General features: G+C 43.7%; 1 protein-coding gene across 3 annotated transcripts in view; it reads left to right on the forward strand.

The window, feature by feature from the left end:
• Positions 1-1,907: 1,907 nt before the first annotated feature.
• LOC107395816 (metal transporter CNNM4) overlaps positions 1,908-24,948 on the forward strand; it is a 51,178-nt gene continuing 28,137 nt past the window's right edge. For all 3 annotated transcript variants that reach the window (XM_070552214.1, XM_054744094.2, XM_070552213.1), the window contains exons 1-5: positions 1,908-3,543; positions 7,995-8,138; positions 11,351-11,485; positions 13,563-13,732; positions 15,781-15,877. In XM_070552214.1, coding sequence (XP_070408315.1) covers positions 2,034-3,543; positions 7,995-8,138; positions 11,351-11,485; positions 13,563-13,732; positions 15,781-15,877 — 2,056 coding nt within the window. In that variant the 5' untranslated portion in view covers positions 1,908-2,033. The remainder of the gene's footprint in view (positions 3,544-7,994; positions 8,139-11,350; positions 11,486-13,562; positions 13,733-15,780; positions 15,878-24,948) is intronic.

The raw sequence follows: 24,948 nt of genomic DNA on the forward strand, positions 1-24,948 counted from the left end.
CTGAACTGGCTCCTCGCAATGTGAAGGAGCAGCAGGTCTATTCTGAGTCCCTCCTGGATGACCGAGCTTCTCACCCTGTCTCTAAGAGAGAGCTCAGACACTCTGAGGAGAAAACCCATTTTGGCCGCTTGTATCCGTGATCTCATTCTTTCGGTCACTACCAAAAGCTCATGACCATAGGTGAGGGTAGGAACGTAGATCGACCAGTAAATCGAGAACTTCGCCTTCCGGCTCAGCTCTCTCTTCACCACAACAGATGGGTACAACGCCTGCATCACTGTGTTTTCATTTAAGTATAATTAGTTGTAATTAGATTTTTTATTTTTATATGTTTGTTTTTTCTTTGAGATTTTAAATTCTTCAAACTTGTATTTTAGAGTTTGAAAAGTGAGTTCTGACCTCAGAGTGAGTCCACCAGAAGTTACCAACAGTATTACACCATTTTCTTAATATTCATTTATTTGCTTGCTTTGTTCATCAGTCACTCAACAGTTTCTGTTAGGCGTGTGTGTGTGTGTGCGTGCGTGCGTGCGTGCGTGCGTGTGTGTGTGTGTGTGTGTGTGTGTGTGTGTGTTAAGCAAAAGAAACAGCTTTTTTCCTACATTTGCATGTCTACAATGAGACTCCTTTGCAAAGGAGAGGCTTTGGAAGAAGAGCTGCAGCATAGCAGAGAGGGATGAGGAGGACTGAAAGCTGCTTTTCCCTAAACATTTTAGCAAAATCATCTCAAAAGTTAAAAACACACACACACACACCTCTATTAATGTTATCCAAGTCTGTGTTACCTGGTTGTTGTTGACTATGTGTTGTTCTTTATCATTTTTCTCTATTTAACTTGTTAATTTGTGTTTAAAAATCCTGTGAATGCAATAAAGGACTTTAAGAAACGTAGTGCTGATTTGACTCTTTAATCATGGAAATACTTTAGTGTGATCTCATCATTTTGCAGATTATTTATTAAAGACAGCCTAGACATGAAAACAAAGACATGACAGTTCTTGCTTTGAAAATAAAAATGAAACACTCCATCAGTAACTTTACTGATCAATGCTTTTCAGCTTGTGAACTTTTTTCTCTCTCCACTCACCTTGAACGCTGATGAAGTCGACCAAGAAACTTCTCTGTTATCAGCATCATCGATATGATACGCAATAAAAGACTTGAGAGAAGCAAAGGTACAGAAAATAATCAGTAGTCAGATAAAATTTGCTGACAGAGATGTAATAAATCAATTCATGTGTGAGTTATGATTAAACCAACATTTTTTTTGTGCACATGAATCCTCAGGCATAGAAAATAAAACTATTATTTGCTAATGCTTCATTTTGTCATATGTAAAACACAAACTAGCCACAGACTACACGTTTAGACTTTATGACGTTTAATGTTTGGTATTAGAATCCGATTTAGTTCGTTTGTTTATTTCGCGTTCATTTGATTTATCTAAATTAGATGGACATTTAACTTTTGTCTGTTTATTCTGGACTTCACGACCGATTGACAAACAGCCTCAGTGTCCACTAGGTGGCAGTGTCAGACAAGAGGTTACATAGCAGTCCAGCTGATATTAGAACCTAAAAACAAAGGCAAAATAAACATTTGAGTTGATGCATTGGCAGGATAAGTGATATTTAATCTGATGACGGAAAGTTTCGCTAAATCATAAAATATTAATATTAATGGATTCATTAGTTAGAGAACCACGCATTCATCCACATAGACCTGATGGGTGTAGGACAAACAGGGTAATTGTTGCAGAGACAAACTGAACTCCTGCATCAGCATCCCAGGCACGGTGCCAGCGGGAGCGGGCTGATGCAGCGGGGGGGGGGGGGGGGGGGGGGTTATAGATGTGCTTTACGCAACAGCAGCTAGCTCCCAATGTCTGAGGGTGAGAAGACCCGCTGGGTGCCGCAGTGTCCCGACCCAGTGGAGAAAGACGAGGAGAAGATGGGCCTTCTACCTGTCGGTGTCCGGTCGGTGTGACCGGAGGTGTGTGACGGACTGCGCGGGGAGGGGGCGGACATGAGTAAATGACGTCAGCTCCCAAGTTGCAGAGCAGAGAAACAAACATGGCGACAGAATGGAGTGGGCAGCAGGGTTACATTCTCACCGTCGTTATCTGCCTGTGGAGCGCGGTCAGCGGCCGGACGGAGACCGCCACGGCGGCACCGGGGAGCTCCGGGGTCCGCACCGGCAGCCAGGTCCTCGGCATGCGGCTCGAGAGAAGCGACAAGCCGTCCAGCACCAATGACGACGGTGTCATCCAGGTGACCGAGGAGAGCACCGTTCAGCTCCGGTTCTACGGGGTGCAGCTCCACTCGGGTGCCTGGACTCAGATCCGCTTCACGGAGCTGGCGGACGGCGGGGGGGACGAGGACGAGGAGGGTGAACCCCGGGAGGCGGTGGCGGCGGCCAGGGCGGGACGCGACATCGCAGTGGTGGACTCACCGGACAGGACCTGTGTGGAGTTCACCAAGGATATCAGCATCGGTCACTTCTTGAACGTCAGCAGCCGCGGCACGTCCGGGCTGCTCAGCGTGCACGTGAAGCCGCTGCGCAAGAGCGAGGCGTGGAAGGAGTATGCTCTGTGCACGCCGAGTGAGGACGGGGCCCGGTGGGTGCTGCTGGGGGACAGCGACGGGAGGGTGCTGGTGATGGAGGAGAAGAAGTCCCTGCTGCCCATGTGGCTGCAGGCCATCCTCATCTCCTGCTTGCTGGTGCTTTCAGGGATGTTCAGCGGCCTGAACCTGGGCCTCATGGCGCTGGACCCCATGGAGCTCCGGATCGTCCAGAGCTGCGGTACCGATAAGGAGAAGAAGTACGCCAGGAAGATCGAGCCCATCCGCAGCAAGGGGAACTACCTGCTGTGCTCCCTGCTGCTGGGGAACGTGCTGGTGAACACCACCCTCACCATCCTCCTGGATGACCTGATCGGGTCTGGTCTGGGGGCGGTGGTGGCCTCCACCATCGGCATCGTCATCTTCGGGGAGATCGTCCCTCAGGCGCTGTGCTCCCGCCACGGACTGGCCGTGGGAGCCAACACCATCCTGGTGACCAAGTTCTTCATGCTCCTCACCTTCCCGCTGTCCTTCCCCATCAGCAAGCTGCTGGATGTCCTGCTGGGACAGGAGATCGGAACCGTGTACAATCGGGAGAAGCTGGTGGGGATGCTGAAGGTGACGGAGCCCTACAACGACCTGGACAAGGAGGAGCTGAACATGATCCAGGGGGCCCTGGAGCTCAGGACCAAGACGGTGGAGGACGTGATGACTCCACTGGCCAATTGCTTCATGATCCACGCGGATGCGGTTCTGGACTTCAACACCATGTCGGAGATAATGGAGAGCGGGTACACGCGCATCCCGGTGTACGACGATGAGAGGTCCAACATCGTGGACATCCTGTACGTGAAGGACCTGGCGTTTGTGGATCCGGACGACTGCACCAACCTGAAGACCATCACCAAGTTCTACAACCACCCAGTCCACTTCGTGTTCCACGACACCAAGCTGGACGCCATGCTGGAGGAGTTCAAGAAGGGTCAGAGAGAGAGAGAGAGAGAGAGAGAGAGAGAGAGAGAGAGAGAGAGAGAGAGAGAGAGAGAGAGAGAGAGAGAGAGAGAGAGAGAGAGAGAGAGAGAGAGAGAGAGAGAGAGAGAGAGAGAGAGAGAGAGAGAGAGAGAGAGAGAGAGAGAGAGAGAGAGAGAGAGAGAGAGAGAGAGAGAGAGAGAGAGAGAGAGAGAGAGAGAGAGAGAGAGAGAGAGAGAGAGAGAGAGAGAGAGAGAGAGAGAGAGAGAGAGAGAGAGAGAGAGAGAGAGAGAGAGAGAGAGAGAGAGAGAGAGAGAGAGAGAGAGAGAGAGAGAGAGAGAGAGAGAGTGTGTGTGTGTGTGTGTCTTTATTGATCAATGGGATTGCTGAGCGGAACATGTCAGCCTAGTTTCAGGACACAGCATCTCCATATCCTCCCTGTGGGAGCTTCAACATTTTGGAGATGTGACTGTTTTAACCTAAACACCATGGAAGGAGTCCTGACTGTTCACACACCAACCAGCAAGTATTAATATCTGTTATTTTACTGGCCATTGATCTTAAGTTACTAAACCAGACCTTCCTCTAACATGATCAGATTTATTTTGATCTAATCTGAGTTGCTGATCTCATTTAATTTTTTACAGATGCACTGATTCTGGTTTTAAGGGCTGATGTTTGACTTACCAGGGCCAATTTATTCCCAATAATTAAAAGATTATTATGTTTGAATTTCTGATAAACTTTTAAATTATGTTTCTACAAATAGAAACGTCCACATGAAAGAAGCCTATTACTATAGTGTGAATTAGCACCCAACCCATCCGTTAGGTGGGTAAAGGTGTCGAAATTAAAAGCCTTGTGTTTTGGACTGGCTAATCATTCTGAATATTGGCTGATTATGATCACCAGCTGGTGTTTTGTTGTATCTTTAAAGGTGTTTCCCTTAAAATTAGCAAAAATGCAGTTGTTCATAAATATAGCTGATGGATTATTTTTCTTAATTAATTAAATAATCAATTAATCAATCAATCAATCCTATCTCTAAAATTGGAGATTTATGTTCCAGCCTGGTTCAAATGGTTTTCTGTGTAGAAGCTCATCTTAAAACCCATAAATGTATATCTTGTTGTGGTTTGTCAAGAAAAGCAGCATCTATTCTTGAGAAGTGGAGTGTTTTATTTATATATATTTTCTCAGAAGCTACAACACTGATTACTTATTCATTAAAAGGCTGCAGATTAGAATTAGGCTCTACACGTCTCCTTATGAAATTATACAATTTTAAATGATCTGCACATGATATTAATACTTGCTGACTCATTAAAGTAACACTGAGCAGGTTTCTGCTCCTTTGCCCTACTGGTTGGAAGTGGTATTACAACTGTTGTAAACAACCCTGCTGTAGCCTACTGTAGCTAGTGCTAACAATGAGCTAACACTAACATGAGCCAACTAATACTAAAATGAACCATAAAATCAAAAGATTACACTGTTGGAAAAAATATTATTACTTTCAAGTCCAATAGCAACAAAGCTAGGTCACCATCAGTCTGTGATTTTGTAGCCTCCTTTAGCTCCCTCAAAGTAGCTTAGGCCACGTGAATGTTTACTCTGGTTTTAGCTCATTACTTCGCCTCCAAAAACATTACTCTCTTACTTTGAGTTTCAGGCTCTGCCACGATGCCAACAGAAAAAACAAACGTCTTCTTTTTCTTCTTTTTGTGCGTTTTATTGATGATCGGCGAATAGAAAATGCTAAGTGGTGTCAAATATGAAACTGGTCAAGTTTCTAACCCGACAATCACAGAGGTCAATGTTAAAGCTCTAGCTTAAAGTTTAAAAGCACTAACTATTGGGAGGTAGAGCAGGTTGTCGGTTTGATCCCGGCTCAGAACAGAGAATTCTGCTGTTGTGTCCTTGGGCAAGACACTTAATCCACTTTGCCTGCTGGTGGTGGTCAGAGGGTGGCACCAGTGTTCGGCAGCCTCGCCTCGGTCAGTGCGCCCCAGGGCGGCTGTGGCTACATCGTAGCTCATCCCCACCAGAGTGTGAATTTGTGGATGGCTGATTGTGCTGTGAGGCGCCTTGGGGGGTTGTAGAGCACTAAGAAGGCACTTCACTAATACAGGCCATGTATTACTTGTGCAACCATGACGTTAATGTGATGCTGTAATCTAACAGCAACAGAGCAGTTTGTTCAAAAACAGTCGCTCCATCAAATCGATCTTGTTCCTCAGGTCCTTTAGTGAGATCCTTCAGTAAACACTCTGGAGGAAAATCTCCTCATATCTGCAACAAGTTTTCTACAGAAATGCTCTTCATCAAGTCTTAATTAAGCTTTTAAGTAACTGGAGCAGTGTCCCTGATCCTCAAAAGGAACTAATGACTAAAATCAGCTCCTGTGTGACACTAGAAGGGATCAATACCCCACGTCCTGGTGCCGAGGATTAGTGTAGGAGATTCCAGCGCTGACACCTACACCTTACTAACGTCATTAGTGCCATAGCTGCTTCACCGCTGGGTTGTGCCTGAGGCTGGATCCACCAAGCTTCAGCGCCACTTCTAAAGAGGTCTAAACATGGCAAAAGCGCCGGCAGAACCTCAGCTGTCCGTGTGTTTGAGCTTCACCCACAGCTGAGCTCTTTTTATAGCATCAAAGCCTCACTTCTGCACACAGCCAGCTTAATCCTGAAGAAAGTGACATTTTATTTCTCACCTCTCTGCTTTCATGCAGCCCATCCTTACATTCCACTCTAGAAAAACACTCTTAGCTTGTATTTTTCCACATGATGCATGAGCCTTTTGGAGCTTTTATTTGCGTGGATCCCTGTTGGGACCTGCTGCAGGGTTACAGACTCCTCACCTCTCTGCCAGAGGGACAAGGAGTGATGATGATGAGGATGTTTGAGGCATGAGTCATCACACGAGCGGTCGCTGACTTCAGCTCCTCTGCAGTCTGCAGCGCCGACAAGCCTGCCTCTGTTCATGACAGAGACCTCTCTCAGGATGATATGAGGACCGGAACAGTTCAGGCAGCAACAGGACTCTGGGTTTAAACGGCTCCATTTAGCTTCACAAGGCATTTTGCCTGCCATTCCTGCAGCTGTAAGCCGCTTGAGGTGGAGATTCATGTTTAAGAGCATAGAGTTGTTGCCATTTACAGAGCAACCAGAAAGTAATCGCTGCAAATTGCTTTTCCCACATTTTTATGGTACAGCCTTATGCCAGAATGGACTAACTTAATTTCTCCTCAGCGTTCCACAGCTGTGAGGCTGTTGAATGACGCAGACTCTGCAACCCTGCGGGGTCACAGATTGTAAACAAAGACTACGTCCATCTTGAGTTTAAAAAAAAAAAAAAAAAAGAAAAACTGACAACCCTCCAGCCAGCTGAGGAGGAAATCTGTTTCAGCGTAACCTTCTTACCAAAGCGACTGAGATGTCAGACTGTTTGGTGATTATTTCACTGTAATATTCCTACTTGTTGTATCTTTATTTTGTGACATGACCATAGATACATTTTACTTATTGGCCTTCCTGTTAGGAGTGACAGAGCATGATAGGTCAACGATGGTTTTTGAGTATCCATAAAACTTATAATCTGAGGTTTTAATGCTAATTCGTTGTCGTGGGAACAGCTGGGATGTGGGAAAAGCAGAACACAAGAAGGAGTATTCCCACCAGACTCGTAGCTTAACTACAGCACTTCCTGCTGGCAGGTTGCGGAGAGCGTAGCAGGGTAGTGATTCAGTGTGAAGAAGGTCATAAGTCAGGAGATTGTGGATAAATAATCTTTAGCTTGCACCTGTTGCTAATCTTAGCATGTAGTGTTCATGGTGATAGTTGATTAATCACTGTAAAACTACAGTGCTTTTCCATTTAAACAACCTGTTCTGAATGTTGACCGGTGAAGAGAAAAAGGTGGATAAGGCACATGAGAACACACCAGTGGTGTTTGATGTCCATGAGCTGTGACAGGCCTCCATCCTGCTGGCCTGATTGAGCTTCTTCGTTTACCTCCTGTTGGCATCCACCACTCTGCAAAAGTGTCAGGTTTTTCTTATTTGTAACCATCCAAAAGGACATTTTTTAAGCAGTTTGAAGAGAAAAGTTTTGTTTTTGAACTTCCTTCTTATCCCTCCATCTGGCAGCTCCTCCACTTCTTTTCTCTCCAAAGCTCTTAGTGCGGCCTGGGCTATATTAAGGCATCCGTGCATCCTTGTGCCAGCAGCCAAGATAAATCCACTCAGATCGAACTTGTCGAGACTAAAATAAAAACATTTTCATCTAGAAGGGTCTGGATCTATTTGAAGGCTTTCAGAAGCAGCAGCTCCATTGACACAGGCTTCTGTCTCCTCCCTCTTCTCTGCTGCTGTCCTACTTTTCTGTCAGGGTTTAAAATCTTAACTTTCTTGTCAAAAGTGGCTTGTAGTAACTTTAATCTGATCTCTGTTCTGTTCAGGTAAATCTCACCTGGCCATCGTTCAGAAGGTGAACAACGAGGGGGAAGGGGATCCTTTCTACGAGGTGCTGGGTCTGGTCACCTTAGAGGACGTCATTGAGGAGATCATCAAGTCCGAGATCCTGGATGAGTCCGACCTTTACAGTGAGTCGGCCACCAGCTGTGTCACATACACACAAGCATGCGTGCACACACTCACACACGTTGGGGTGAAAACAAAGAAGAAATGTAAGTCGAGTGATTTCGTTCATTTTTATAGCACCTTATCTGCCACCAGTCAAAGGGAGCCCAAAGTGCTGAACACCATAAACAAAAATGTAACAATAGTATAAATACAGGGCTGCGGGTAGTCACTGTGTTGTTTGGTGACATGATGTGTACCACTGTAGTTAACCTCCCTGGACTTGGCCACAGGAGGAAAATTGATGACAAATCAAAGAGATGGATAATCCGAATGGTAACAATAGAGCCCAGAAAAACCTCTAAAGAGATCTAAGGTGAACTTCAAGCTCAAGGGACATCCGTGTCAGATCTCACCATTCCTCATTGTTTGAGTCAAAGTGGACTACATGGGAGACGGCCAAGAAATGGTAAACGGCCTGTATTTGATATAGCGCCTTCTAGAGTCCTAGAGCCCTCCAAGGCGCTTTACAATACAATCAGTCATTCACCCATTCACACCCTAGTGGTGATGAGCTACATTTTACCCTCAGCTGCCCTGGGATACACTGACAGAGGCGAGTTTGCCGTACACAGGCGCCACTGGTCCCTCCTACCATCGCCAGCAGACAAGGTGGTTAAGTGTCTTGCCCAAGGACACAACAACAGAGACGGACTGAGCGGGGCTCGAACCTGCAACGTTCCGATTACGGGGTGGGCACTTAACTCCTGTGTCACCGTCGCCCATGGACACCATTGTTGAAAACAATCATAAAAAAGCCAGACTGGAATATGCCAAACTACATGTTGACAAGTCACAAAGCTTCTGGGAGAAGGTTCTATGGACAGATGAGACGAGGTACATCAGCTCGATGTTCACACATGGAAAAATGAAGCATATCAAGAAAAGAACACTGTCCTTACTGTTAAACATGGAGGAGGTTCTGTTACGATCTGGGGCTGCTTTGCTGCATCATAGGATGTCTGGAATCTGTGCAGGGTACAATGAAATCTCAAGACTATCAAGGGATTCTAGAGAGAAATGTGCTGGCTGGTGTCGGAAATCTTGGTCTCAGTCGCAGGTCATGGTCTTGCAACAGGACAATGACCCACAACACACAGCTAAAAACACCCAAGATGGCTAAGAGGAAAACATTATTCTAAAGTGGTCTTCTATGAGCCCTGACCTCAATCCTATTGACCATCTTTGGAAGGAGCTGAAACGTGCCGTCTGGAAAAGACGCCCTTCTATCCTGAGACAACTGGAGCAGTTTGCTCATGAGGAGTGGGCCAAAATACCCGCTGAGGTGAAGGTCTGATTGACATTTACAGGAATCGTTTGTTTGCCTCAAAAGGTTGTGCAACAACATATAAAGTTAGGGGCATCCATCATCGTTGTCCAGGCCTGTTCCATGAGTTTATTTTTTTAAATAATATCATTGAAGCATGGTTGAAAAGCAATGTCTGACTTTCAGTGTTTAAATTTCATAGAATGTTTATTTACTATTAATTTAGTCAGATTCAAGTTATTTCTGTGACCGTTGTGGGCTTTTCTTTCATTGGCCGAAGGGTTCGAACAGTTTTGTCCATGTCTGTAGATCTAAAATGCTGCTTCAGTCTAGCTTTAAAACTCAAAATTGAGGTAGATTGTCTGATTTCCAGAGGGGGTTTGTTCCACCAAGTTTCGGTCCCAGTGCTAAAGTGGTCTATCCTCAAGACACTTACGCCTAGACGTAGGAAACACCAACAAATCCTTGTTGATGGAATTAAGCAATCCTAGGATGATATTTTTTGCAGGAGTTATGATAAATAGGGAGGAGCATTTCCAGCAAGTGATCGGAAAACAAAAACTAGAATCTTGAGCTCTGTATTTCAGCATAGAGTGAAACAGGAGTGCCAGAGTTTTTCCCCAAGGAGATAGACACACAAGGCATTCATTTATACCAGAGACCACTGCGGATGTATCAGAAAAAAGTGAACTTGGTCTTTAAATTAACTTTTATGAACTCGGGTAGTCATGAAATTTTATTCTTTTTCAGAAATGCCGAGGCAACAAACCCTGTCATCCATATAGATGGATTGTCTCCCTACACTTTGATCCTCTACAGAAATGTGTACACAAGCAAGCTCAAGCATTTACAGGAAATGCTACTTTAAGTAATGTAATGATCTGACGGAGAGTTGCTATTCTGTCTGTGTAAACCCCGGTCATGTTTTATTATTTACTCTTCAGAAGCAGCTCCAGTCCTGCAGCCCTGGCTCAGAACCGTAATCTATATGGTAGAAAGTAGGGAAGTTCCGATCTCGGTTTTTTTGCTCCTGATCCGATTCCGAGTCATTTGATTTTAAGACGCTGCCGATACTGAGTCCCATTCCGATATTTTAGAAATGCATTAAGAAAAAAGGAGAGCACTAGAGTTCTTTTAAGGTTTGTTTTTTTAAATCATTAATGCTTTTCTTTCTTTCTGGATTTATGTCCTTTCTTTAGTTTATCTGCCATTCTCAGGATGAATATTAAAACATCACTCGTTTAGGAAGTACATTAATAAGAAACATATTAATATACTGTATGTAAAAGTAAATGATGATTTACCATTTACAATAATAAGAAACATGGTCAAATTAAGAATATACGTATGTAAAAATAGCCTTGTTGCTCATATTTCTAAGCGTTTACTCTGAGTGCGGCTGTTTTAAGGGATGCAGACACTCTACCACTGAAAAGTTTGTAACCACAGAAGCTCATCCAGTGTGATAAATATACTGCTATCTTGGCATTTTTACTGACCGTAGACAATCTTTTTAAACATATCTTTTATTCATGTCGGTTGGTTTGTCCGAATTGTTGCAGCGAACTAAGTAGGGTTAGTTTTTATTTTAAATTTTTTATGGTGGCACATCAGATTGTGGGTATTGGATGCAGCACTACCTTTTCCACCATGTTAAATGTTCAAAAGCATACTGTATTTGTGCTGAAAATCATGTAAACCTCTACAAAGAGAATCTTTGGGAAAGAAAAGCATCTAATCATGAGTTCTGTCTGTTTTGTTTACATTTGTACCCTGACTTCTGCTGTCTGACTTTTTCATTATTAAGAATACTAAAGCATGACTCTCCATCTCCTAATCTACCATTTAACCCCTCTTATGATTTACATCCAGTCTCCATCTTTTCTTCTTCCTGCTGCTGATGTGCAGCTGACAACAGAAACAAGAAGAAGGTGGATCCCAACAAGAACAAACGAGACTTCTCAGCCTTCAAACAAGAAGGTGACAGTAAGGTGAAGATCACTCCTCAGCTCATGCTGGCAGCACATCGCTTCCTGGCCACAGGTGAGCTCCAGGATGATGACAGTTAATCCCACAGCGAGTCAACACAGATTTGTTCTTATTCTGATGATCTGTTCATGTTTTGCATTAATCATATTATTAGATATTCTGTGCAAAATGGCTAAATGCTCATTTTAGTCTACGACAAAATATTATCATTGCTAAAGTTTTTAAAATGCAGAGATGATGTACAGTGCAGCAGCTAAATTAGTCTCTTGTTCACTATAATGTGAAAAACACACAGAATTGGTCAAAATAATCCCAGGTTTGTTAGACAACATACACATTTAAATTTGGCAACTTTCTGCATTTTATAGTAAATGTCTGTTGTTTCTCCTTTGTGGAAATCACAAGGCCCTGAATGTTTGTCCACTCAAAATTAAGAACTTCATAGTCTAAATTATACAATTCAAAACTATGGCTGCATTTTGAATTGAATCCAAATGAAAAAGGTGAGCTTAATTAAACATCATCTTCTGAAAAAACACAACAGACATCCAGATGTTCAGATGTTTGCTTATATTTTGTCATTGGGTGGAACTTTGATATTTTCATATATCATTACCATTTTAGATCACAGTGAAAATTGAGCAGTAGTCACATTGTTAGCTAAAACACCAGAGAGCTGCAGGAAGTTTTATAAGATATTGAAGTCTTCCTGTCTCCTCTTCCATCATCAACACCGGTGTTCCACAAGGGTGTGTCCTGAGCCCACCTCCGTATTCACTACTGATTGTTGGTTTGAGCTCCAAAAAACACACAGCCTGTGCCAGGTGGTGAAGTAGAGGAGCTTACTTACTGATTGCTGAAGTCTAATGACCTAAACATCAATGTGACAAACAAAATGATGATCAAAATCTTTGGGAGGAGAGCTTACACTGCATTTCGCTCATTGTTGAAGGAGAAGTAATGGAGGTGGTGGTCCTCTGTCTGTGTGTTCACAGAGCCCTAATTCAACCAGCATCATTTATAGGCTCACTAATGAGCTCTGTTTTATGAAAAGTGTCACTCTTTCTGTTCTTTTTTCTCACATGTGGTGGAGTGCCTCCTGAAATATCCCACAGTAGTTTGGTCTGGGGTTGACAGGAAATGTCTGCCAAGAGGGATTAGACCTGCTCTAATACAGACCACCAGCAGCCTCCCTTCTCATTTACTCCAGGAGATACAACAAAGAGTTTTATGATAATGAAAAAAATCAGAACATTCCTAGTTTGTGTTTTTTACTTCATACACAAAGACAGAAAGCCTAAACAAAGACGACGAATAAACATCAGATTGTTTTATTTATAGCTTTAAAGTGAATGTGTTCATTGTGCTTTCTGACGCTTGCAGCCTGACAGGCTGATGCTAGCATGTGTGTGAAACCAAAAGAGTGATGAGAAGTTTCTCCCCTGGTAGACGAGCTGTGACTGACTGAGTTACCACTAAAAAAAACCTTTTCAAACCACTAATGTGTTTTGTGGTTTTTGCTCCTTTAGGGCAGAGAACCTGAGCTGTTCCTATCACCCCGTTAATAGACATTTAACCTGTAGCAAACATGTTGGTTTTGACACTGTTACTGTTTAACATGGTGGTTTACCTTAAAGGTGCAATTTGTAATAATGACATACAGTGGTCAAATTAGGTAACTGCAGTTCATTTTCCTAAGCAATAATATCGCCTCCATGGCTGTTGCCAGTAACACATCAGTGCCAAAGGATTCTAGTTGACAATCAAAAATGAGTCCTACACAGTTAGTTGATAAGTGGATACATAGCTATAGCTGGTGTTGGCACTCGGGTGCAGTAGGAAACACTTACTACAACTCTTCTTTTTTTTTTAAAGGAACAAAACTGACCTTCCCCCAGCTGACTGAGAATGAAATCTGTTTCAGAATAACCTTCCTTCCAACGTGATTGTAGATTGTAGTATAATTCATACAAATTGCCCCTTTAAAAACCAGATCCCAGCCCATTCCTTTCCCAGACGAAGACATTACAGACAGCAAACTGTCTTTAGCTCTGGGTTTTAACTACTTTAAATTCTGTCTGTGAATGTTCAGGGTTTCCTGTGAATGTTTCTCTTTTTTCATTTCCTTCAGAGGTTAGCCTGTTCAGCCCGTTCCAGATCACAGAAAAAGTCCTGTTGAGGATCCTCAGACACCCGGACGTCATCCAGGAGCTGAAGTTCAACGAAAATGACAAGCGATCACCTCAGCACTTCCTGTACCAGAAAGGCAAACCTGTCGACTACTTCGTACTCATTCTGCAGGTGAAAACAACCCTCAGAAGAATTTACAGCATTCATTAGATCCTCTGGTGGCTCTAACCCTAACCCAGCTTAAACCAATTCAACAAGCTAAATGAAAAATGTGAAAGTGCAGCAGATTTTCTAAAAAGTTCATATGGGTTTTTTATATCACCTCGATAATAAAAAAATTCACACAAAAGAATCCAAACTAAAACTAAAAGTGTGAGTTCAATTACAGTCTAATTAGTCATCACTGATAAATGTTTAGCTTCTGTTTTCTGTGATGCGTGCCGAGGCGCGTTTGAAAGTGTGTTCTTGATGCACTTTTTGTGTCATTATCACCTCAGGTGTAGATAAAGTGGCAGCAGACACTGACTGTGCAACCTGAGCACGACTACTCCTGTTCCACTGATCTCTTGCATTTATGTCAGCTTGGGGATGTCTCTAATCTTTGTGGGGACACTTAAGGTGCAGGTCTTTGAGGTCAAGGACATCAGTGAAGGTTCTGACTTCAGAGGTTTGGATGGCATCAGAGGCTTGGATATGCAGTTTCATGGCCCATAACATTCTAGTAAGGCTTTATGTTAAAGGTAGTATAGAAGTTCTTAGAAAAAGTGGTTCAAGCATGTTAAATTGAAAGCACCCCCCCCCCCCCATAGTCACAGGATCAGAGGGTCACAGAAAATGTTACAACATCATCTTAGGTTTTTGACCCATTGTTGGCATTGACATCGCAGACCCACATAACCTTATAACAGTTTTATTTACTAACTATAATGTTGTGTTGTTATGGTGAAAATGAGGCCGTTTTTAGTGTTTATTCTTAACTACAAAATAACATCATCTCAGTGCCACCAACAATCTGGGAATACAGAACAAGAAGTCAGAACTTCCAGAACCCAACCTAAGCCACCTCAGGCCCACTCTACACACACACACACACACACACACACACACACACACACACACACACACACACACACACACACACACACACACACACACACACACACACACACACACACACACACACAGCTTTGCGAGCCAACAGAAGACAGGCTGTGTTCAGCTCAATCTCAAATGTTTTCCAACAAGAGCAGAACTGGACTCCAAACAGAACATGTGGAACAATTCCTTAAATAAAGTTTGCAAACAACAAAAAATGTAACATTCTGTCCATAACTCTAAGCAGCATAGCTCTGCCTTCACTTCCTGTTTAGCTGCTCCAAGCCGCGAACCCATGATTTGTGCTCATAGAGGGTTACAGTATGTGCAGAGCGGGGCAGGATGGTCGGAGGGCAGTTTAGTTGATTTAAAATAAGGAGGTTCATATTGATAAAGTTTTTCCAGGTTTAGCAGTATGGAAGTGTATACGTTTGAGCTCAAGAGACTCTGAACCCTGAACTGGAGCACCTGCACCAGGATGTAATATTTATAGGACGGTCAAGTGTTTGTGTTACCTGCTACAGGACACGACTCAGGGATTTAGCCTCCAAACTAAATCTGATACACATCCACCCACACGGGGAACAATGAGAGGGTTCCCAAAAAGCCTAAAGTTTAGAAGTTTTAACCAAAAGTCTTAGAAAACTGGAAAGATTGGAGAAGAAAGGGTTCTGTTTTGTGCAAACCTTTCACCCTATTACACAAACTAAAGATCTAACATAACTTGCAGAAACATTTACGTCATGCAGCCTTTCATGTAAGGCAGTTGCCTTGGAAACTGATGGAGTTATAGGCATCTGACCAATGGAGCAAATTGTGCTTTCACTCCTCTACTTTTATAACTTTAAAAGAAATGTCTCGATACTCCCAGGAATCTTGCAAATCCGTGGAATACTTTTCAGACTCCAAATAAACGTTTTTCCTTCGAACTGCTTGTTTTGTTCCATGTTTAAATTTTAATGCCCTGTGTATGCATTTATGGAAAATGCTAAATATAATGTTAAATCTTTCTAAAACTGTAACTACCCCCCCCCCCCCACACACACACACACACACACACACACACTTACCATCAAGGAGCTGAGCGTTCTGTGTAAACTGTGTTGTGTGTTTGTGTTTCTCAGGGAAGGGTGGAGGTGGAAGCTGGAAATGAGAACATGAAGTTTGAAACTGGCCCTTTTTCTTACTATGGAGTCATGGCTCTGAGCACGTCATCACTGGGTGAGACGCGCACACACACACACACACACACACACACACACGTGCGGACTGACATGTTTGTGCGTCTGTGAGAGGACTTCTGCAAGGGTTAAAGGTCATGCCGAAATAATTGAGCCATCTATTAAAAATGACCAAAATCACAAACATCACGGAACGCTTAATCTAAATGTATAAAGAACAACAGATTTGTACATAAAAACTAACCGCTATTTATCTGCAAAGTGTGTTTTATTGCTAATGAAGAGGGGAAGAAAAGGAGGCCTGACTGGAAAGAGTTCATCAGCCTGTGGGGAAACCTGCCTTTTGGCCATTTGGTTCTGTTGCATCATTTTGCACACAGCAGGAGTGTGAAGCGGTGGTGAAGGGGGATTTCCTGATTGTTTCACCAGCTTTTTAGATTGCTAACATCCTACAGAGATTGAATGACCTTCCCTTCTTTCTGAGCTGTCTCCATCATTCTCCGCAGATATTTAAGCTCTGCTTGCATGCTGGGATGTCGTGATGGTGATAATGGCTCAACAGCGCCCTGTCGGAAGTTGTGAGGAAGTGATAAGTGCAGATTAGCTTCCTGACTAGAGGAACCTCTGCTGTGCAGTAATGATTTGCATAGATTCATCTCACTGGAGCTTCACCACCACCCAGCATCTGCCCCAAAATATGCAGAATGGAGCTCTCAGATTCAGATAAATCTCACACCAAGCAAGGATCTCACTAATCTTCTGATGCTCTTTGGCAAAGTGCAGCGTCAGTGAGCTGACGGTGAAGCTGTGTGTTTGTAGCACAGGACAGAAAATCCAATAGGCTTTGTCCAAATAGGGAAACTCAGTTTGTGCCCTTGTCCAAGTCGACAGGTGACCCAAGAGGAATCTACCCGAGACGGTTTAACTGACTTTCATCCTTGGACGGAGCTTCATGTGGACTCATGTCCTGCTGGGGATGAAGACACAAACAAGTTTATCAGTGTGTCAAAGCGAGGAGCAGATGTTTTTATCACACATTTGTTTTTAAGTTTGTCAGATGTTAGGTCTAATGGAGCTGAACCGAATTGAAAGTTGAAGTAAAGATTGCGTCAGAAGGTGGTTTCCTGGTTGAGCTTTACAGATTAGCTGTCTTGTTTCCCCTCAGGTGACCTCTAAAGGCTGCTGAGAGGATTTGTGTTGGTGGTTGTTGAGGAGTTATGCAACAGATCAGACCTACATGTATATACCTAGACACACAGATGCATATTCAGCAGTGGAGGTGAGAGATGGGTTTAAGGCATAAACAGACTTAAAGAACGCGGGAACCGTGTGAGAACGTCTCAAAGTGTTAATGACTTCAAACCAACTGTGATGAAAGTCATTTAGACATTACGTTGATTTTTTCAAACCTCCTTTCATCATAAATGATTTAATCTCAGTAGTATTTATCATATTTGTACAGAAGAAGATTAGGGCCACTGAAAAGAAAAAAAAAGATTTTTGACTTTAATCTCAGAATTCTGATTTTTAACTTCAGAGAAAAAAGTCAGAATGACTAAATTAAAGTCAGAATTGTAGTTTAATCAATCAATCGATCAATCAATCAATCAATCAATCAATCAATCAATCTTAATTTGTATAACTCCTTCCACTGCCTTTGCAGGAGCCCAAGGCGCTGAACATAAAATACAGTAAAAACACAGATGGCAATAACAAGGAGATAAAAACAACATGCAGGCATAAAAGCACCATACAAAATGTTAACAAGGAGCATAAAAGCATAAAACCAGGTCACATAAAAGCCAAACGATAAAAATGAGTCTTCAAATGACTCTTAAAAACCTGCAGTGATGGTGACAGTTTAATATCAAGTGGAAGCTCATTCCAGAGAGAAGGAGTCAAGACCGAGAAAGCCCGATCACCTCTAGACCTGCACCTAGTTTGTGGGACAGTCAGTAGCTCCAGGTCAGCTGAGCATAGAGTCTGTGATGGGGTATGCCTTTCTATTAATGCTGCCAAGTATGGTGGAGCACCACCATAAAGAGACTGGAAGACATAGCACATAACTTTAAACTTAGCCCAAAAACCTACAGGCAGCCAATGTAATGAGGCCAGCACAAGAGTGATACTGTATGTGCAGACCTCCTTGTCCCTGTCAGAAATCTGGCCATGGAGTTCTGAACCAGCTGTAGACGTCTCAGTGCTGCCTGACCCAGAATAAAAAACATTGCAGTAGTTGAGCCTGGATAAAACAAATATGTGGAGCAAAGACTCCATATGCCCACAAGACATCAAGGGCTTGATCATGGTAAGCCGCCACAGGTTAAAAAAATCCAGTTGTGGTGCTGCAAACAACGTAAGGCTTTTGGACAGGACAGGCTAGAAAAACCTCACTTGGGAAAAAAAAATACCATGAACATGATAATAAAAAGTCAATAATTTTGAGAAAAATGACCAAAATCACAAACGTCACGGAACGCTTCATCAAAATGTACAAGGAACAACAGATATGTGCAGCTACCCTTTTTTTTTGGTTATTCTTGGATGTATATCGACTGTACATCTCATGAATATTTGATATATATCTTTCATCTAAAGATGAAGACTGGATTATGAATACGCTGAATCAAACAGAACTGGAAACATTCGTAATCACTGAACATCAACAACAAAATAATTTAGATGACATAGACCCTGACATTAATTATTTTAGTCATGTAAACAGTGAGTGTTTTTATTATAGGGAACTACAGCTAAATGAACAAATGAAGACAGATCAATCTTTATCAATAATCCACATTAATAGTAGAAGTCACTATGCAAACTTGAGCATAAAGGCTTTTCTAAATAAGTTTAAAACTCCTTTTAGGATTATAGCCATATCAGAGACATGGATCAATGATGAAAAAGACTCAGATTTTGATTAGGATGGATATGAGATGTACATTCAGAATAGAAAGTGTAAAAAAGGAGGAGGGGTAGCTCTGTATGTTGACAGAAATTTAAGAAGTAAAATGTTACCAAAAATGACAATGACACTAGACAAAGTAATGGAAAGTTTAACAATTGAGATAGTAATGGAAAATCGAGTGAATATACTAGTCAGCTGTATATACAGAGCCCCAGGATCGGATATGGATCAGTTTAAAACCTGTATAGAGAAAATGTACACAAAAATTGGCCAAAAGGATATTTTCATCTGTGGGGATTTTATCATTGATCTCATGAAGTCAAAACTACATAAACATACTGAAGATTTCTTAGACATGATGTATAGCTTATCCCTGTTCCCGAAGATCACAAGACCAACGAGAATTACAACACAATGTGCAACCTTGATTGACAATATTTTTACAAATCGTGTTGAAAAAAATATGGTAGGTGGTATACTAATAAATGATATTAGTGACCACTTACCTATATTTGTATATTTTGACATCAGCAATGGAATTAAAGAAAGTAGGTGTCAAAGGAAATCAGGGAAAGAGATCTATAAGAGATTACGAACAGACGATTTAATTGCTGCATTTAAAGAGGAATTGATGTCCCAAGACTGGGATGTAGTCTATAGGGAAAATGACATTGACATGGCATATAGTAAATTTATTGACATATTTAAGACACTTTACAATAAGAACTGTCCAGTCAAGGTCATTAATAGAAGTCATAAGTATAAAAATCGCCCATGGCTAACTAAAGGATTACAAAATGCTTGTAAAAAGAAAAATAGTCTTTATAGGAATTTTATTAAACTATGAACTAAGGAAGCTGAAATCAGATATAAAGTTTACAAAAATAAATTATCTGAAATAATAAGAACTGGTAAAAAGATATATTACAGAAAAATCCTAGAATAACTTACAAGGTGTCAAATTAAATCAAATCAAATCAAATCACTTTTATTGTCACGTCACATGTGCAGGTACACTAGTACAGTACATGCGAGTGAAATTCTTGTGTGCGAGCTTCACAGCAACAGAGTTGTGCAAAAATACAGTAATGTAAACACAAGCAAAATATAAAAATGGCTAATCTAAGTAATATGTATAAGTTGTAATGTATATACATTACTAAATGTTTATGCAAGTATATCATTTTTTTATTTTTATTTTTTTTTAATATATTGTTCTACGTGTGTGTGTGTGAGTGTGTTTGTGTGTGTATAGTGTGTATATACGTGTTTTACAAATGAATAAAGTAAACAATAGGATAAGAGATATAAAATGTACAGAGGTTGGTATGTGCAAAACAGTGGCATTAATGTACAGTATGGAGTGTGTAATGTTGGTAGTGTCTGGGATGTACTAAACAAATTAAGGAAAGGTGGGACAAAGAAAATACTATACCCTGAATACTTTACTGATAATCAAAGTGATATTTATGATAAAATAAAAGTAGTTAATAGAATGAATGAATATTTTTGAATGTAGGCCCAGAGCTAGCAGCAAATATACCAAGCCAAAAAAGACAGACAGTAAGTGAACCATTGATAAAAACAAACTGTACCCCGACTCAATCTTCCTCTCAGCAGTGGATGAGTTGGAAGTTAAATCAGTTGTTGATAAATGTAACAACAACGTCTCCACTGATTGTGACGGTATTGATATGGTGTTGGTTAAAATAATTATTGATGGTATTCTAAAACCATTAACTTAAATATTTAATTTATCCTTCCAAACTGGTTTATTTCCTCAGAAAATGAAAGTAGCTAAAGTAATACCAATTTTTAAGCAAGGGAACAAACTCCTCCTTGAACCGTCACCTTATCGTGGTGGAGGAGTTTGAGTGCCCTAATGATCCTAGGAGCTATGTTGTCTGGGGCACTTAGTGCCCCTGGTAGGGTCTCCCATGACAAATTGGTCTTAGGTGAAGGGTGAGACAAAGAACGGTTCGAAGGATCTTTCATGGCGGTTAAAACGAAGAGTCGGAGTACCCGGCCCGGAGGGTTACCGGGGTCCCACCCTGGAGCCAGGCCTGGGGTTGGGGCCCGTGAGCGAGCGCCTGGTGGCCGGGCTTTCGCCCCTGGGGCCCGGCCGGGCCCAGCCCGAACCGGATACATGGGCTCGTCCAACTGTGGACCCAGGAGGAACATGAAGGGTCCGGTGCAATGCGAATCGGGTGGCAGACCAAGGCGGGAGCCTTGGCGGTCCAATCCCCGGACAAGAAAACTAGTTTTGGGGACATGGAACGTCACCTCGCTGGCGGGGAAGGAGCCGGAGCTTGTGGCAGAGGTTGAGCGGTACCGGCTAGATATAGTCGGACTCACCTCGACACATTGCATTGGCTCTGGAACCCGAGACCTGGAGAGGGGTTGGACACTCTACTTTGCTGGAGTTGCTCCGGGTGAGAGGCGGAGGGCTGGGGTTGGCTTTTTGTTAGCCCCGAGACTCTCTGCCTGTGTGTTGGGGTTTACCCCGGGGGACAAGAGGGTAGCTTCCTTGCGCCTTCGGGTCGGGGAACGGGTCCTGACTGTTGTTTGTGCTTATGGGCCAAATATCAGTTCAGAGTACCCACCCTTTTTGGAGTCCCTGGGACGAGTGCTAGATAGTGCTCCATCAGGGGACTCCATTGTCCTGCTGGGGGACTTCAATGCTCACGTGGGCAATGACAGCTTGACCTGGAGGGGTGTGATTGGGAGGAACGGCCCACCTAATCAGAACTCGAGCGGTGTTTTGTTATTGGACTTCTGTGCAAGCCGCAGTTTGGCCATAACGAACACCATGTTCGAACATAAGGATGCCCACCGGTACACTTGGTACCAGGGCAGCCTAGGTCACAGGTCGATGATAGATTTTGTAGTCGTATCATCTGACCTGCGGCCGTATGTTTTGGACACCCGAGTGAAGAGAGGGGCGGAGCTGTCAACTGATCACCACCTGGTGGTGAGTTGGATCAGATGGCAAGGGAACATGCCGCGTAGACCTGGCAGACCCAAACGCATAGTGAGGGTCTGCTGGGAACGCCTGGCAGAAGAACCTGTCAAGACGGTCTTCAACTCCCACCTCCGGCAGAGCTTTGACCACGTCCCGAGAGCAGTGGGGGACATTGAGTCCGAGTGGGCCTTGTTCCACTCTGCGATTGTCGAGGCAGCTGTTGCTAGCTGTGGTCGTAAGGTGGCCAGTGCCAGTCGTGGTGGCAACCCCCGTACCCGCTGGTGGACACCAGAGGTTCGGGGAGCCGTCAGGCTGAAGAAGGAGGCCTACAGGGCGTGGCTGGTCTGTGGGTCTCCGGAGGCAGCAGACAGGTACCGGATAGCCAAGCGGGGTGCAGCAGTGGCAGTTGCCGAGGCAAAATCTCGGGCGTGGGAGGAGTTTGGTGAGGCCATGGAGAAAGACTATCGATCGGCTCCAAAGAGGTTCTGGCAGACTGTCCGGCGCCTCAGGAGAGGAAGGCAGCAACTCGGTCACACTGTTTACAGTGGGGATGGGGAGCTGCTGACGTCAACTGAGGCTATAGTCGGACGGTGGAAGGAATACTTTGAGGAGCTCCTCAATCCCACCAATGCGCATTCCGAGGAGGAACCAGAGCTGGGAGGCCTGGGGATGGACTGTCCGATCTCGGGGGCAGAAGTTGCTGAGGTAGTCAAACAACTACACAGCGGCGGAGCCCCGGGGGCGGATGAGGTTCGTCCTGGGTATCTCAAGGCTATGGATGTTGTAGGGCTGTCATGGTTGACACGTCTCTACAACATTGCGTGGTCATCGGGGGCAGTTCCTAGGGAGTGGCAGACCGGGGTGGTGGTCCCCATCTTTAAGAAGGGTGACCTGAGGGTGTGTTCCAACTATAGGGGGATCACACTCCTCAGCCTCCCTGGAAAGGTCTACTCCAAGGTACTGGAGAGGAGGGTCCGATCGATAGTTGAATCTCAGATAGAGGAGGAGCAATGTGGTTTTCGTCCTGGCCGTGGAACTGTGGACCAGCTCTATACCCTTGCAAGGGTGATGGAGGGGGCATGGGAGTTTGCCCAACCAATCCACATGTGCTTTGTGGATTTGGAGAAGGCTTATGACCGTGTCCCCAGGGGCACCCTGTGGGGGATGCTCCAGGAGTATGGGGTGGGTGGCTTTCTGTTAAGGGCCATTCAGTCCCTTTACCAGAGGAGCGTGAGTTTGGTCCGCATAGCCGGTAGTAAGTCGGACCTGTTCCCAGTGAGGGTTGGACTCCGCCAGGGCTGCCCTTTGTCACCGGTTCTGTTCATCACTTTTATGGACAGAATTTCTAGACGCAGCCGTGGTGTGGAGTGTGTCGAGTTTGGTGGCAGGAGAATTTCGTCTCTGCTTTTTGCGGATGATGTGGTCCTCCTAGCTTCATCCAGCTCTGACCTTCAGCTCTTGCTGGGTAGGTTCGCGGCCGAATGTGAAGCGGCTGGGATGAGGATCAGCACCTCCAAATCTGAGACCATGGTTCTCGACCGGAAAAGGGTGGCTTGCCACCTCCGGGTCGGGGGAGAGGTCCTACCTCAAGTGGAGGAGTTTAAGTATCTCGGGGTCTTGTTCACGAGTGAGGGTAGGAGGGATCGGGAGATCGACAGGCGGATTGGTGCGGCGTCTGCAGTGATGCGGACGCTGAGCCGATCTGTCGTGGGGAAGAGGGAGCTGAGCCAGAAAGCCAGGCTCTCGATTTACCGGTCGATCTACGTCCCAATCCTCACCTATGGTCATGAGCTTTGGGTAATGATCGAAAGAACGAGATCGCGGATACAAGCGGCCGAAATGAGTTTCCTCCGTAGGGTGGCCGGGCTCAGCCTTAGAGATAGGGTGAGGAGCTCGGACATTCGGGAGGGACTCGGAGTAGAACCGCTGCTCCTCCGGATCGAAAGGAGCCAGTTGAGGTGGTTTGGGCATCTGGTCAGGATGCCTCCTGGACGCCTCCCCGGGGAGGTGTTTCGGGCATGTCCTGCCGGCAGAAGGCCCCCGGGTCGACCCAGGACACGTTGGAGAGGTTACATCTCCAATCTGGTCCGGGAACGCCTTGGGGTCCTGCCGGAGGAGCTGGTGGACAAGGCCGGGGAGAGGACGGCCTGGAGCTCCCTAGTTGGGATGCTGCCCCCGCGACCCGGACCCGGATAAGCGGAGGAAGACGACGACGACGACGGAACAAACATCTATTTAACAACTACAGGCCAGTATCACTTCTTCCTCATTTTTCAAAAATCCTGGAAAAACTATTTAATATCAGACTAGAAAACTTTTTAAATAAACACAAAATGATAAACCATAGTCAGTATGGATTCAGAGAAAAGAGGACAACAGCACTTGCAATAATGGAAGCAACAGATGAAATAATTAATACATTAGATAAGGGTAAATATGCTATTGGAGTATTTATAGATTTTAGGAAAGCTTTTGATACAATAAATCACTGAATTCTCATAAACAAGCTACAACAGTACGGCATTAGGGGAATAGCACTGGACTGGATCACCAATTATTCAACTAAGAGACAACAATTTGTGAAAATTGATTATGTCACTTCTGAAAGTATGGGGATTGCCTGTGGTGTCCCCCAGGGGTCAGTATTAGGACCTGCTCTATTTAATATATATATAAATGACATTTTTCAAGTTTGCAAAACTCTGAAGATGATCTTATTTGCTCATGATACAAATTTGTTCTATGCTGGAAATGATCTCAATGAAATAATTAATATTATTAATAAAGAATTAAGTAAACTAAAAAATGGATGAATAATAATAAATTATCATTGAATATAGAAAAAAACTAAGGTAATGACATTTGGCAATTGTAAAAACAAAACAGAAGTATGTATAAAGATTGACGATGGAAAAATTGAGGATGTTAATGAAATCAAATTTGTGGGTGCGATACTGGATAATAAACTCAGTTGGAAGCCCCACATTAGACACATACAAACCAAAGCAGCAAACAACATTGCAATTATGAATAAAATGAAGCAACTGTTGGATTGTAAATCACTCCATATTCTGTATTGTTCATTAGTTCTGCCATATCTCACTTACTGTATAGAGCTTTGGGGAAACAATTATAAAAATGCACTACACCCACTATCAGTATTGCAAAAAAGGGTAATACGTGTCATTCATAAAGTTAGGTATCTGGATCATGCAAATTCTTTGTTTTTACAGTCAAA

This window comes from Nothobranchius furzeri, chromosome 6, assembly GCF_043380555.1.
Source record: "Nothobranchius furzeri strain GRZ-AD chromosome 6, NfurGRZ-RIMD1, whole genome shotgun sequence".
In the NCBI taxonomy this organism is placed as follows: domain Eukaryota; kingdom Metazoa; phylum Chordata; class Actinopteri; order Cyprinodontiformes; family Nothobranchiidae; genus Nothobranchius; species Nothobranchius furzeri.